The sequence below is a fragment of the Zootoca vivipara genome, chromosome 12 (assembly GCF_965207765.1).
Source record: "Zootoca vivipara chromosome 12, rZooViv2.hap1.1, whole genome shotgun sequence".
In the NCBI taxonomy this organism is placed as follows: domain Eukaryota; kingdom Metazoa; phylum Chordata; class Lepidosauria; order Squamata; family Lacertidae; genus Zootoca; species Zootoca vivipara.
In genome coordinates, this window is record NC_142595.1 from 30,733,492 (window position 1) to 30,748,125 (window position 14,634).

Below are 14,634 nucleotides of genomic sequence, written 5' to 3' on the forward strand. Positions count from 1 at the left end.
GACTGGAGGCGGGCGGGAAATGCCACATATTAACCACACAGGGAAAATCAGCTGAAGATTGCCGATCCTTTTCAGTTGAAAGTTCAAAATGCCAGCTTATTTGTAGTGAGAGGGCAAATTCCATATCGGTGATATGAGAAAATGGATTCAAAATGAAACTTGACAGGATTCTTCAGCCAGGTATTGTGTACGAAAAATATATATATGATTTTTTAAAACATCAACCCACAGGTGAATGGCAACCACAATAGGAAATAATGCAAGGAATGTAAGATCACAGGTGATAGAGAACCCTTCCAGTGGGGTGGCCACCTAGCCATAAAATAATCCCCAAAACCTAGGGAAACTGCAGCATCAGAGTGTATCTGGAAATCATGCTGAGTGACCAGAATGTCCTGCCAATGAGATATACCATTATCAAAGAATTTAAGCCATATGAGCAGATCAGCTTTTACTGCATTACCCAAGTGAACCCTATGATGTGGAGACTGAAAGTTCTCTGTTAGCTACACCAGGTGTGCACAGAAAGCTCAACCTGTGTACAATTGTACAACCTGTGTACAATGAAATTAAACGAACCTCCCCCCCCCAACATTCAATCTCTTATCAAACGACATAGTCAATTTCACTATGTTATTTTCCGTTCAACAGCCTAACAGCCCACGGATAGAAGCTATTTTTTAGCCTGTTGGTAAGGCTGATTATACTTCTATATCTCCTGCCCGAGGGTAGAAGATTAAAGAGGTGATGGCCGGGGTGTGAGTCATCCCTGAGAATTTTTCTCGCTCTCCTAAGGCAACGATCCCTTGTGATGTCATCTAGCGGACTCAAGGAACAGCCCATGGTATCATGTGCTGTATTCACCACCCTCTGTAGAGACTTTCTGTCCGTGGCTGTCAAGCCAACATACCACACTGTAGTACAATATGAAAGGACACTTTCTATTGTGGACCGGTAAAAGGAGTTCATCACTTCTTGTTTAATATTATTCATTCGCAAGACCCCGAGGAAATGGAGTCTCTGTTGGGCCTTTCTGACCACCTGAGTTATGTTGATTTTCCAAGTGAGGTCCTCACTAAGGTCCTCCACACAGCTCCCCCTGATATACAATGGGGCAGGTTCCCTCTCTTCCTCCAAAAGTCCAACACCATCTCCTTTGTCTTACTAATATTTAGGTGCAAGTTATTCTCTGAGCACCATGTAGATACTTTTTGAACCTCCCCCCTGTACACTGTTTCATCTCTGCCTGCAATTAGGCCCATTGTGGTAACATCATCTGCAAACTTAATAATTACTGTGGATGGATCAGATGATATGCAGTCATATGGGTACAATGAGTAGAGGTAGGGACTTAGCACACATTCCTGTGGGGCGGCAGTGCTAAGCTTCAGGGAGGTAGATGTAACAGTCCCAATCCTCACTGTTTTGTCCGATCCCTCAAAAAGTCTTTAATCCAGTCACAGATGGTAGAAGAAAGGTCCAGATCCGTCAACCTTTTAATAAGAATGTCTGGGAGGATGGTATTAAAAGCCGAGCTATAATCAATAAACAACATTCTGATATAATTCCCCGGTTTCTCCAGATGACTCGCTGCAAGGTGAAAGGCTGTAGCTATGGCATCATCTGTTTACCTGTTTCTCCTATAGGCGAAACCTTGTATCTTGTACCTTGTATCTTGGAGACCTTGTATCTCATCCTGTGGGGAGTGGTATGAAAGAGATTTGGCTTGGGCATGGGGCAATCAAAATACTTCCGGACCGCCCACCAGAAGTGACACGTAGATTAATCCAGACGGGGGTTCCTAAGACTTACATCAAATAGGGTGACCCCCCCCCAAAAGGGACCGCCATTGGGGGAGTGCCATTGGTTCTGGCTCCGCATGGGCACACAGAAATTACCACTTCCCCCAGATCCCTTTAAAGCGATACCCCAGTGTTTGGAGGGGCAGGTGGAGGCTACAAGCTCCCCTCCATCCAAGACAAAGGATTGTTCCAATGCCCCAACCACCAATCAAACAAAACGCTCACCACCAAACTACTCACATCTGCATCCAAGCCCCGATACCTCCTACAACATCTGCCTACCAAATGTCATTTCCTGTAAAGGAACAGTGCACATCACCAGTGTCTCTTACAAGAATGTAATGTTGGGGTGCTGAATCACCCAGCCACCCCATTGCAATATGTGGCAATTGGACTGGACGGACAGATCCTGAAGCTGAGGCTCCAATACTTTGGCCACCTCATGAGAAGAGAAGACTCCCTGGAAAAGACCCTGATGTTGGGAAAGATGGAGGGCACTAGGAGAAGGGGACGACAGAGGACAAGATGGTTGGACAGTGTTCTCGAACCTACGAACATGATTGACCAAACTGCGGGAGGCAGGGCAAGACAGGAGTGCCTGGCGTGCTATGGTCCATGGGGTCACGAAGAGTCAGACACGACTAAACGACTAAACAACAACAAGTCTCCTGCCAGTAGAGTCTGATCGATTTCTTACATTCACATTTGGGGGTGCAACCAGACTAGCAGTTGCTTGGGCTCAACTGCAGTTACTGTTATTCCTATTGCTGGCACCGCCTGCACATTCATTGCCTGCAGTAGGCCCCTGTCGGCTGGTCCCTGGTCCCTGCCTATGTGCTGCTGCTGTTAATGGCATGCGGGATGTGCCCCTTGTACACAGTGGGGATACAGGCTCAGACTGATTTGAACATGAAATATTTGCTGAGCAGAGAAAAGATACCTAGTCCCAAAAGAAAGCTCCCGCACTCTACCAATGCTTTCTATAGAAGGACTTTGAAATGGTGAGGTAAGAAACACACTCACACTGAATTAACTATGCCTACTGAACACCCAGGTGGACCTAGCCAATCAAGCAGTAATATCAATGTACAGAAGAATTGTATTGTTGTTTAGTCATTTAGTTGTGTCCAACTCTTTGTGACCCCATGGACCAGAGCACGCCAGCACTCTTTCCCAACATCAGGGTCTTTTCCAGGGAGTCTTCTCTCCTCATGAGGTGGCCAAAGTATTGGAGCCTCAGCTTCACGATCTGTCCTTCCAGTCCAACTCAGGGCTGATTTTCTTCAGAATGGATAGGTTCGATCTTCTTGCAGTCCATGGGACTCTCAAGAGTCTCCTCCAGCACCATAATTCAAAAGCATCAATTCTTCAGCGATCAGCCTTCTTTATGGTCCAGCTCTCACTTCCATACATCACTACTGGGAAAACCATAGCTTTGACTATACGGACCTTTGTTGGCAAGGTGATGTCTCTGCTTTTTTGAATCAATCAACCACAACCACCGGGATTAATTATAATATTAGCCAAATACAATGTTTAAACCAAATGAATTGATTACACCGCTGCCACCTATCTGGACAGGGCACTTATGCCATGATTCCCTCATTGAGGCTTTAGTGGAGCCTCTGCTGTCCCGCAATGCAGCTGCACCAAAAGGGTGAGCAGACTTGCTCTACCCAGTTTCACAGTAGAAACTGCTAGAATAGGGACTGAGGCCCTGTGGCGTACGCCTGGCCCATGAGGTCTCTCAATGCAGTCTTTACAGGCTATGGGGGTGGCCATGCAACATGGGGGTAATTTTGTGTGTGCATGGGTGTGTAAATGCATGGGAGTGTACATGCTTTAGCTCCATCTTGGGCATTAGCTGCTGGGATGTAGCCCCACTCATTTTATCCTGAAAAACGTTTCCTATTTATATCCTTAGAAGGAATTTTCCACTACGACTAATCTCTGAATCTTCTCTCTATCATGTGAACTAAGCTACTAATTTTCAGAGGGGTTTCTGAAAGAGGGTTAAATGGGATAACGGATGAAAAGCTGCCTTTCTGACCATCAAATACTATCTTTAAGTAAATGTGCCTGAGGGTCAGAGATACATTGAATAGTTCACCAGAAGGAATGGTGTAAAAATTATACATCATTTACTTGTAGCTGCAGCCACATCTGAGGGTGTGCCTTGGGGGAGGGGACAGAAACATGAATGCTGCAAAAGTCCTGATCATTTCCATCTCGCCTGTGAGAGAAGTAGAAGGACCTGAGAGTCGGAAGAGTGGCAACATCAGATTGGGAAGCCAACTCCTGCTCTGTCCTGATGAATCTCTTCTGGGTTCTCTGTAAGTTTGGGAAACTGGGAAGGGAATTAACGAATATGTTTTTTTTAGAAACTACCAGGGATTGGTAGAAAATGCTTAAGCAATTCCAAAAAAGCAGAAATAAAAATAGTAGGTTAGGAGAATTCTTAAATCATTGCTCTGCCCTTGTTATTTACTGTTAAAACATAGTGTTAACATATTGCATGAATGACATTGCAGGTGCTCTGCTTGGAAATCACTGGTGTTTGGTTGATGTCAAAGATTCAGAGCTTTGCACTTCTGCAGGTGAGTTTGAGCCTGTGCAAGCCTGTGCACCCCAGTAAATATGTAAAGGACTGCAGACTCTCTCTCTCTCTCTCTCTCTCTCTCTCTCTCTCTCTCTCTCTCTCTCTCTCTGGGTGGGTGGGTGTACTGCCACATTCCTTAAATAAATGTACAACTAATAAAAATGTTAAGATGCAATATAAAAGAGCACAAAAAAGTGCTAGGAAAGCAAGGCAATGAGAAAGAAAATCATGCCGATAAAGCAATCTACGTACTTTCACAGGACTGCTCGAATATTCGTCCCCCATTGCAATTAAGTTTCACTTGTTGTCTGCATTCACTTATGTGTCTTTCTCTCTCTCTCTCTCTCTCTCTCTCTCTCTCTCTCTCTCTCTCTCTCTCTCTCGGTGAACTTCCTGCTCCACTTTTCTTATTGAATGAAACTTTGGTTCCTGAAGTAAAAATTATCTTTGCGCTATGTGTGTATCCATTAGAGGTTGTGCTGACCAAATTTATTTTCTGTAAAGATGGGGCTCTTATTTCATCCCAGAAAGCAATATTCCAAAATGCTCAATATATAGTTTATGCATTGTCAAAGAATGCTGGCCAATATTTAGAGTTGCTACATCCTAAAATACTCATCCTATTGGAAACTTGACATAGAATTGCCTTATAAGGTATTTTGCTCACCTAACTATTAATCTTCTATACATTTTCAAAATTAAATTAAGAGTTTACAACCTCAATTTTTTAATAAAAATGGTGGCATTAAAATGCTTTAAATAAATAAAACAGAGTAGAACACCTGCATGCCCCTTTCCTTAAAAAAATAATTAAAAGCAGCATACAATAAACATTTATGAAAAAAGTGCTAAAAAGCAATACAGTAAGACAAAAATAATGGTGATAAAGCGATCTAATTCCACATGATTACTCAAATGTTCATCCTCCATTGCAACTACATTTCCCCTTAATCTCTGCACCCATTTATGCTATTTATTTATTTATTTTGTTCGTTCTCAAGGTGACCTACCTGCTCCTGATATATTCTTGAGTGCAACTTTGGTTCACGAAGGAGAAATTATCGCAGTACTATGTACGGCTCCATCAGAGGTTGTGGTGACCAGATTTTTCTTCTGTAAAGATGGGGCTCCTGTTTCATTCAGGAAAGCAACATCTCAAAATGTTCTATACATAATCAATGCATCATTGAGTAATGCTGGCCAATATTCCTGTGGTTACCAGCAGAAGGATGCAAAGAACCAAGAGAAGACATCTGCCCTCAGTGTTGCTCAGAATCTGATTCTCCAGTCAGGTAAGGTTGTAGAAATGATCAGACTAGGAAGGGACATGCAAGAGAATGTTGCATGGTGGGATAGTCCTGTTCAGAGTTCCAACTATCCAGTCATGCAATATTCCAACGCAGTCCATTTAATTCCCCGCCCATTTGGTTTCTATCCCCCTACCACAACAGTTAATCATAGCCATGGAGCATGTTCAGATTTCCCTGGAGCACATTCATATATTTATCTAAACGATATATTTACACCTATGCAACAGATGTTGGAGGACCTGGCCAATAGTATACAGATGATTATTGTATTTTAATAACCTACTGGAAGCCGCCAAGAGTGGCTTGGGAAACCCAGTCAGATGGGTAGGGTATAAATAATACATTATTGTTATATTATTATATGTGATGGCACTTCTCCAGGAACACTGTTTAATGGCCAATTAACATAGATATCACTCTTAGGCAGCTTATCAAAGAGTGATGCTTTTGCAACCTGTTAAAAATATTCATGGTTTATGTGTCTAGCTAGCCTCTAGAAATAGGGCTTATGTCATCTCAAGTCCATTTAATTTCAATTCTTTTGGAACTTCATGTTTTTCTAAAGAGTGCATGAAAGGTTACATGTGTTCTTCCATCGAGCTAAGTTATACTTTGAGTAAACCCATTGAAATGAATGGCTCTTAGTCATAACCATTGATTTTTACTTCAAATCAAAACCATTGTTATGATGCACATAATGTTATAATACACTTGTACATTCTTCCAAAAAGCATCAAACCGCAGGCAACTTGTTAATGTCTATCTGCTGATTTATCTACCTGTCTCTAGTCATATCAGAATAGACACCCAAACCTTTCTGATCTTTTTCTAGTCGATCCAGGTCAGACAATACCTCCCTATATTTGGATTCTCTGTTCCTCATTGGTACTTCTTCTCCTGGTCTCAGCGCCAATCATCACCTATTTCATGGAGAAGTGTAATTGCTCCTTGGTCGGACCTAGAAACTAGGCAATCCCATTGGAAGAAAGAAAAATGCCTCCAGACTGTTCTTTGTCTATCCTCCTTCTCTTATCCAGCTATAAACTTACAATAATGTTTCCAGTATCTTACTAAGTACTGATTTTGGCCTTTAAGGTTCCAATAAATGGCTTCGGTTCATGATGTCTGATTGCCTTGCCAGAAGCTTTTATAGCCAGTACTGAAAACAATACAGCAAAGGTGTCTGCATAGTATTAATGGAAATCTTTAATGGATAGCATTTTGTCTACTGAGATTTAAATCATGTGCTGCTTATTTTAACATGCCTATGTTTTAAAATATTATTTGTATTTCTACCAAATAAATTGCCGGGCTGTTGTGTTGCTTTGTATTGTGCCCTATTTCTATAATATGTTAGCCACCCGGTATGTGCTATGTTTATAAAGACCATGTTCTATGTAAATGAGTAGAGAAATAGAAAAGCAATTATATAGGGATCCTCAGTTGGTAGACCATGGTGGGTAACCTTTCGGGGTCCAACCCCATTAGCCAGCTTTGATAGATGGACAGGGCAACCCACCTGTCCATCACATGACATAATTCTGTTAAAATCCCTTCATACATTTCCCAAACATGTGAACAACAAAGGGGGGGGGAGAGTTGTCCACCCTATGTTTTGCAAACCACTTCATGACATGCCTTTCAACCTTCAAAACTAAAGACTCAAAGGAACAGCACAACATTGCTTCAAAGAGCTACACTTGGAAGGAGAAACTTCTCCCTTCTCATTGAAGCAAGGCATGCTTTGCTCCAACAAAGGGAAAACTGGGGGTCACGTGAAGCTCCCAATTGTTCCATTGAAGGCCTGGCTTTATTTATTTAGAAAAATATTGATATGCTGATGTCAGGTGGACTCCTTACAAAGACCCTCCCCCAGTCATCCTGACCAGCACTTTGCCCAGTGATAGTGCTAGCAGCGGGTCAGGAGGAGGGAATGAGGAATGGAGCGGAGTGGAGAGGGGGCTCTCAGACGTGTCAGAGCCAAGGCACCAACCCAGCTGGTCAGAGGAGGAAGGACAACGCAGTGAGGTGTCGGAGCCCCTTGAAAGCTCCAGCCAAAGGATGGGAGAAGGAGCGCAGCCCCTTCCTGCGCCTGAATTGAGGCACGCACCCACACGCAGGGCTAGGGGGAGGCGCTTTGGGTTGCCCAGGCTTTTATGCTGGTCCAAGATGCAACAGAAGCCATTGCCGGGTTCTGAATCGGACTAGGCAGTCATGTTTTCTGATATCTCTGCACTGTAAATAATATGCACAATAAAACTCTGAAAGACAGAGAGGACTAGAGCGTCTTTACTCGAGAGTAGCCGCAACAATCCCCTGACAGCTGAAATTCATACGTAAATATCAGAGTAGTTTACAACAATTGTACATAAAACCATATAATAAAAACCATATTAAAAGGTTAAAATTAGAAACAAGCTGAGGATGTCAGGTTTAGGATGGGTGGAAAGGGCTCCCATAATTTGGTCAGCCAAAGGAGGAGACGTGATGGGCCTTGGGGTGACCATGGACTGGAGGCTCCCTACATCAGTGTAAAACCAATCCAGCCTCTGCCAACTTCCCTCCTGGCTCCTAAATATTTTTCATCCACAAAGGCATTCTTATTACACACCTCATTGTGGGGATGGTTAGGGAGGCAGGAGAGGATATATTATTTAATACACACATGTCTACTGTAGGAATGTTGTACTTGACTGCAGTTTTACACCCCACACTCATTCCTCAAAAGACACAAATGTGGGAATGAGCAGGTGACGATTTTAAAATTGGTGAAACACTGAAAGCACTTTTATGCTGCATACAATTTTGTGACCATGGATTCCAGGCAGGAGGGAGAGCAAATTGTCCAAATAAGCTGTCCCAGTTGTAACTACCAAATCAGAAGCACTTGCAGAAGTGGATTGCATTGTGCTGGCATCTATCAAACCATTTGAGGTTGTGCTCAGAGGACCAGCGTCCTTGACTGTCAGAGTCAATGTTCAATGTTCATAAGTCCCTTTAAGCAAACTGGTCCCTCTCATAGAAGGCCAAACTAGCTACAGGGGAGTTCCCATTTAAGGCTCAGTCTGAGCATCACTGCTGAAAAAACACCTCTGCTCTCATAGAATCCCCAGGCTGAACCCTGCAAGGAACCCTGTCCATAGTACTTTCTCTGCCATGCCTTGCTTTGCACCCCCTCATCTCTGCGCTGCTGAAGTAGTCAGTCCAAAAGAAGAGCAATTTCATAGGTCTCCTCCCCCGAGGAACACCTTACAGATCATCCCCCCAGCCTCCCCTTTCACTTGGAAGACTTGAAATCCTTACTCCTGTCATATATGTTGCATGTAAAGGTAAAGGGGCCCCTTACCATCAGGTCCAGTTGTGTTTGACTCTGGGGTTGCGGCGCTCATCTCGCTCTATAGGCTGAGGGAACCGGCGTTTGTCCACAGACAGCTTCCGGGTCATGTGGCCAGCATGACAAAGCTGCTTCTGGCGAACCAGAGCAGTGCACGGAAACACCGTTTATCTTTGCGCCAGAGCGGTACCTATTTATCTACTTACACTTTGACGTGCTTTCCAACAGCAGGAGCTGGGACCGAGCAACGGGAGCTCACCCCGTTGCAGGGATTCGAACCGACGACCTTCTGATCTGCAAGCCCTAGGCTCTGTGGTTTAACTCACAGCGCCACCTGGGTCCCACCGTTGCATGAGTACTGCCTATTTCTCAGGAAAGATATGCAGGCTGGGAAGTGTCCCAGGATTGCAGATTGACCTTTAATTCTGTATCAAGCTGTGGTCATCCAGTTGCTGCTGGACTACAACTCCCATTTTCCTTTACCATAAGCCATGCTGGAGCTTGTGGTAGAGCTCACCAGCATCTCAAGGGCCATAGATTTCCCATGCTCACGCCATATTGCCACATGGACAGGGCCACTTCAGATGCTTGCTAAACAGGATGATGGGGGTGGATAGTTTGCATATCAGTGACAGCGAGGTGGGACTAAGATAATGTTTGTTAAATGTTTTGATCACTTTCAGAAACATTTTTTATTGTGTTGCTCTAGTTATGTTTGCTGACATGGACTCTCTGGTGAGCAAGGCTGTTGTTACAGCTCTGAAAGGTGAACTTGAGTAATAAGCTGAAATATTAAAATGTCATTAAAAGGAGAGAATGGAATAGGTACTGAAGCCCCAAAACAGCACTTAGATTTACTTTCCCACACTGGTTCAGCCTAACATCTATTTTGACAAATACACTTCCTTCCTTTGAGGTTTTTATGAATGCATTTTTAAAAGTTTGGCTTAATGGCTATGTTTAATTTTTGCAGTTCTGTTTTTCCAAGTACCTCATTGCCTATTAGGGAGCAACCCTTTGCACAAAAAGCTACAGTAAAGCCAACCAGAGTTAAAACAGCATGGAATTTAACCAGATCCGAGCTTCATTTTAGAAGTAGAGCTGCTGGTCTACTTTTAAGCCTGTCAGATGGAAAACAACCCTTGAAAGGTTTGTTTATGCCAGATTGCCAGGTCACATGATCTAGCTGAATGGTTTAGGATCTAGCCTAAACTTTCCCTTCTAAGTCTTGCTCATGTCATGCTGTCGGGATGCTCATTTTGGGGAAGTTACACTGGTCTTGTTTCAGCTAGTTTTGGCTCAGCAGGCTGAGCCCTGGTTGAACTACCGGTAGGCTGAGCAAGTTACACCTTTGACTGAGCCAGAGTTGGGGACTTAATGCTGGCTGAACCCAGATGAGGCACAGATCCATTGCATCCCATATAAGCCTGAGATCCATTGCATCCCAAACTGCTCATCCGAACAGATCTTGCCAGAGTGTTTTCAAGTTACCTGGGGACCCTGTCATATAAAGACCCAAGTCCCCCCACAAAAAGTTCTTTCCTTTTCCTTATACTGAATTTCCATAAAGAAGAGCAACTGCAATGAACAGACAAGTTTGAAAAAGAAACAAAACACAACAACGGAATAATAATTTGATATTAGTAAACTTTGATGAGCTTCTCTCAGATTAGTTCAGAAATTGTCACAGTTCTTTGGGGCACAGAAATAATCTTCCTAGGACAGTCTAAAGCAGGCACCCCAAACTTTGGCCCTCCAGATGTTTTGGACTACAATTCCCATCTTCCACAACCACTGGTCCTGTTAGCTAGGGATCATGGGAGTTGTAGGCCAAAACATCTGGAGGGCCGCAGTTTGGGGATGCCTGGTCTAAAGGCTTACAGAAATTACCACTTCCACATCTCCAAGGAAGCTGGAGCCCATTTCAATGGGAATATTAATAGAATTAATAGAATAATTATTAATAGAATAATTATTAATTATTAATATTATCAATTAATAGATTTTTGATTTTTTTATATTATTATTATTATTATGCCTGAATGCTTCACACCAGAGACAGAATGTAATAAGTTGAAACTGGTAGCCAGACAGCAGGAAGGACCAGGTCACTTGCCTTACAAAACTGTTGCTCTTTCCACTTTAATATCAGAAACTGCTAGAGCAGGGATCAAGGTCCTGTGGCATTAAGCTGGCCCACAAGGTCTCACCATGCAGCCCAGGCACTCGCCCTTCTTTATAGGCCAGTGGTGTCCAAACTTTTTTCAAAGTGGGGCAGATTTGATGAAGTCATCATTCATGACGGCCGGCCGAAGTCCATTATTATTATTAGCATCTCCTTCCTGGGCTTCTTCAACTCTACATCATCATGGAGACTACAGCAGCAGCAGCAGCAGCAGCAGCAGCAGCAGCAGCAGCAGCAGCAGCAGCAGCAGACAGCATGAGAGCTGAGGCCTGAATTGAGGGAGTGAACATGCATGAGGCCCGACCATTTTGCCTGACATTCTTAGAATCATTAAAATTAAATCACTCTGCCTTTCATATCTGAAGGCCAGATGAAAAATAAATCCAGAAAGCTGAAATATATGTCAGGAACATTGTAAAGTACATTACACAGTAATAAAGGTTGTCTGTCAACTTTTAAGTTCACAACATATGAACAGGAACATAACACCAGGTATACTTGTTGTGTCCAAACATATTTATACCTGATTTAGACCAACTGACATTAACTGAGATTTTATAATGTATTCATCTCAACGGGGGGGGGGGGCATGCCTGCACTAATGCAGAGGGTGAAACTGAGATCTTCTGGACTGCAGCTGAGGGATCCCCACCCCCTCCTGCTTGCATGCAAGGAGGAATGGGATTGGGGCTGCTCCGAAGGGAAGGGAGGCACCACGCTGCCTGAGCCTCGCCGCTGCCGCTCTCGGCCCTCCTCCGCCTTCCATGCCTGACCCACCACACAGTCCTTCCCCCTCCCCACCACCACCGAAGAACCAACAACTCAGGGGCTGCCCATGGAGAAAGGAGACAGAAGCCTCTGAGGAAGGGGAAATGTGATGGTTGAGGTCAAGGGCCTGGGAAGGCCGCAGGCTGGGTCATCCTGTTATATACCAGCTGGGAGTGACAAGGCAGATGACCCTCACCTGAATCTCATAGCTCTCCTGACAAGTGCTTTGGTCTGCACACCAGATACCAGGCACTCTACTATTCAAATTAGGCCCCAGTGTTTTTGTTACAACCCCCTTCTCAATTAAGTAATCAATTTTAATCTAGAATTTAAATTCTCACAGCTTTCTTATTTGTTCATTCAAGCAAGTAAACTACTGCTCTCACTTCATTACAAACAGTATTTCTACCTGCAACACACTTGAGCAAACCTGCTCCTGTTCCTTTCGCAGATATTTTTTTGCCATTTGCAACTGTAGCTGCCTCTGATTAGTTATCATTTAACTCTTTGGAGAAATAATTAGCATCACACGTCATGTGCATGGAAGTTGCCGAACCAATTAACAAACTAGAAGGATTGCTCTTAATACCGTGTTTCTCATATTATAAGACACGTCTTATATTTATTTTTTCCTCAAAAAAACACACTATGGCTTATTTTCAAGGGATGACTTATTTTTTTTCCTCCTCCTCCTGCCGCGGCCAGCATTGCTGCTGCTCCTATCACTATGTCTTATTTTCGGGGTATGGCTTATATTCCTTGAATGCTTAAAAATCCTGCTATGGCTTATTTTATGGGGATGCCTTAAAATATGAGAAACAGGGTAGCACCAGTTTTCCTATAACTTGATATTGCTGGATAGTTTTGATGAACTGCAAAAGCATTTTTAGTTTGCTTTCTGTTGTCACCCTGGAACTTTTCTTTATTAGTGTCACTTTGTTTTGTACGATTCCTTGCAAATGAAGGAAAACAACTTTTCTTCTTGTATATGTTGATAATATAATTTTGGTTACTGAGGACAAACAAGATTGGGTGCGGGCCTGGCCAGGACATAGGCGTCCTGACTGTAACAAAGGTGACCTGTGTGTGTGTGTGCTTGCTTGCTTGATTAACAGTTGTTAGGAACTGCTCTTCCTCTTTGCACCAGACCTGGAGTCTCCAATAGAGACTCCTCCATGTCAAGAAAGAGGAGACTCCTCCATGTCCAATAGAGACTCCTCCATGTCAAGAAGGAGGGCAAATGACAGGAGCTACACGGAGCAGGGCCTTTTCACTGGGGGTGCCCATTATATGCTTCACTCTTCCCAGACCGTCTCTCTTTTGGCCTGTATTTTGGAGCTTTATAATTTCGGAAGACTTTGGAAAAACTGGTTGACAAGTCTTATCAGTCGCTGACGTATGAGCGGATTTTATTTGCTGCTATTCTGGGCTTCTGGTGCACCAGGGTTTACACCAGCATAACAGAGTTGGCCAGGATACCAGAAGGTATACAGTTTATGAGCTTTCTCCATTATCTGCACAGCAGGGGGTGTTCAGTCAACAATGCAAAGGCTGAGCTGAAGCATTCCCTGCTGACCTGCTTTCAGCAATAGGGGTCGCTGTTTGGTAGTACCCAATTGGTTAGCTGTCAGATTCTAGAGCTCCCTATTGGTGGCTCTTAGGTAATTCACAAAATACAGAATCCATTCATAAAACACAGTGTTCATTCATAAAGCAGTAACATAAATCTCCATTGGGTGATTTATATATTGGGTGTATATTTCAGCAGTTGAATGTACAGGTTTATGGCCATGCTGTAGTGTAGTGCTTATGTGACTGTGAAGAAAAGGTGGCTGGGCTCATTGTCTCAGGGTTTGGGGGGGGGGGGAAGAGGTGACAAAACTGATTTCCGATAAGTGCCCCCCTTTATTTCCATAAGAAGTCCTTGAGTCTGTACTCTGAATAGTGACACCAGGGACCTAGAAGGTGCAGGGCTTGTCAGTCAAACCCCTGCACAGTCTCATCAGGGCTGACCTTAAGGCAATTGGAGCAATTGGGCCAAATTGGGCCCCACATGCCTGTCCTAAGGGGGCCCCTGCACTGGGGCAATCTAGATGGATTTTATTTATACCTTTAATATTTTGCATACTTTGGCTGTGAACTGGGGCCCTACAAAAAAATAAATCAAGTTGTGTCCCACTGCTTCAAATTGGGCCCCACTGACTAGCCCTGAGTCTCATAGTTGCTGGGCCTGAGTTGCCCTGCCCTTGCATGAAGTCTTGGGTTTACAATTTTGGGAGAGGGGAGACTGTGGCACTGGGGAGAGGGCAGGATGGTAAGACCCCCTAGATTTAGAGGCCTGAGTTGCCCTGCCCTTGCATGAAGTCTTGGGTTTACGATTTTGGGAGAGGGGAGACTGTGGCACTGGGGAGAGGGCAGGATGGTAAGACCCCCTAGATTTAGAGGCCTGAGTTGCCCTGCCCTTGCATGAAATCTTGGGTTTGCAATTTTGGGAGAGGGGAGACTGCCTCGCTGCAGCATCAATGTGCCGAAAGTGTACTGTGGTATTTATTTATTTACTTATTTAGCCACGCCCACCACAACTGATCAGATTGGTCGACCCGAGGAGTGAAGCAACCAGGGATTCCCTTATGGCG

The 14,634-nt window shown here is 43.9% G+C and overlaps 1 protein-coding gene across 2 annotated transcripts; it reads left to right on the forward strand.

Moving 5' to 3' along the window:
- Positions 1–67: 67 nt before the first annotated feature.
- On the forward strand, positions 68–7,975 carry LOC148683922 (uncharacterized). 2 transcript variants are annotated; one of them, XM_088656459.1, is made up of 4 exons: positions 68–180; positions 4,334–4,399; positions 5,403–5,693; positions 6,544–7,975. In XM_088656459.1, exons 1-4 carry the CDS (start codon positions 153–155, stop codon positions 6,678–6,680), a joined length of 522 nt encoding a protein of 173 aa, XP_088512585.1. In that variant the 5' UTR covers positions 68–152; the 3' UTR covers positions 6,681–7,975. The 2 variants fall into 2 exon arrangements, with proteins under 2 accessions (XP_088512585.1, XP_088512586.1); XM_088656460.1 differs by lacking the exon at positions 68–180 and adding an exon at positions 4,043–4,135.
- Positions 7,976–14,634: the final 6,659 nt, after the last annotated feature.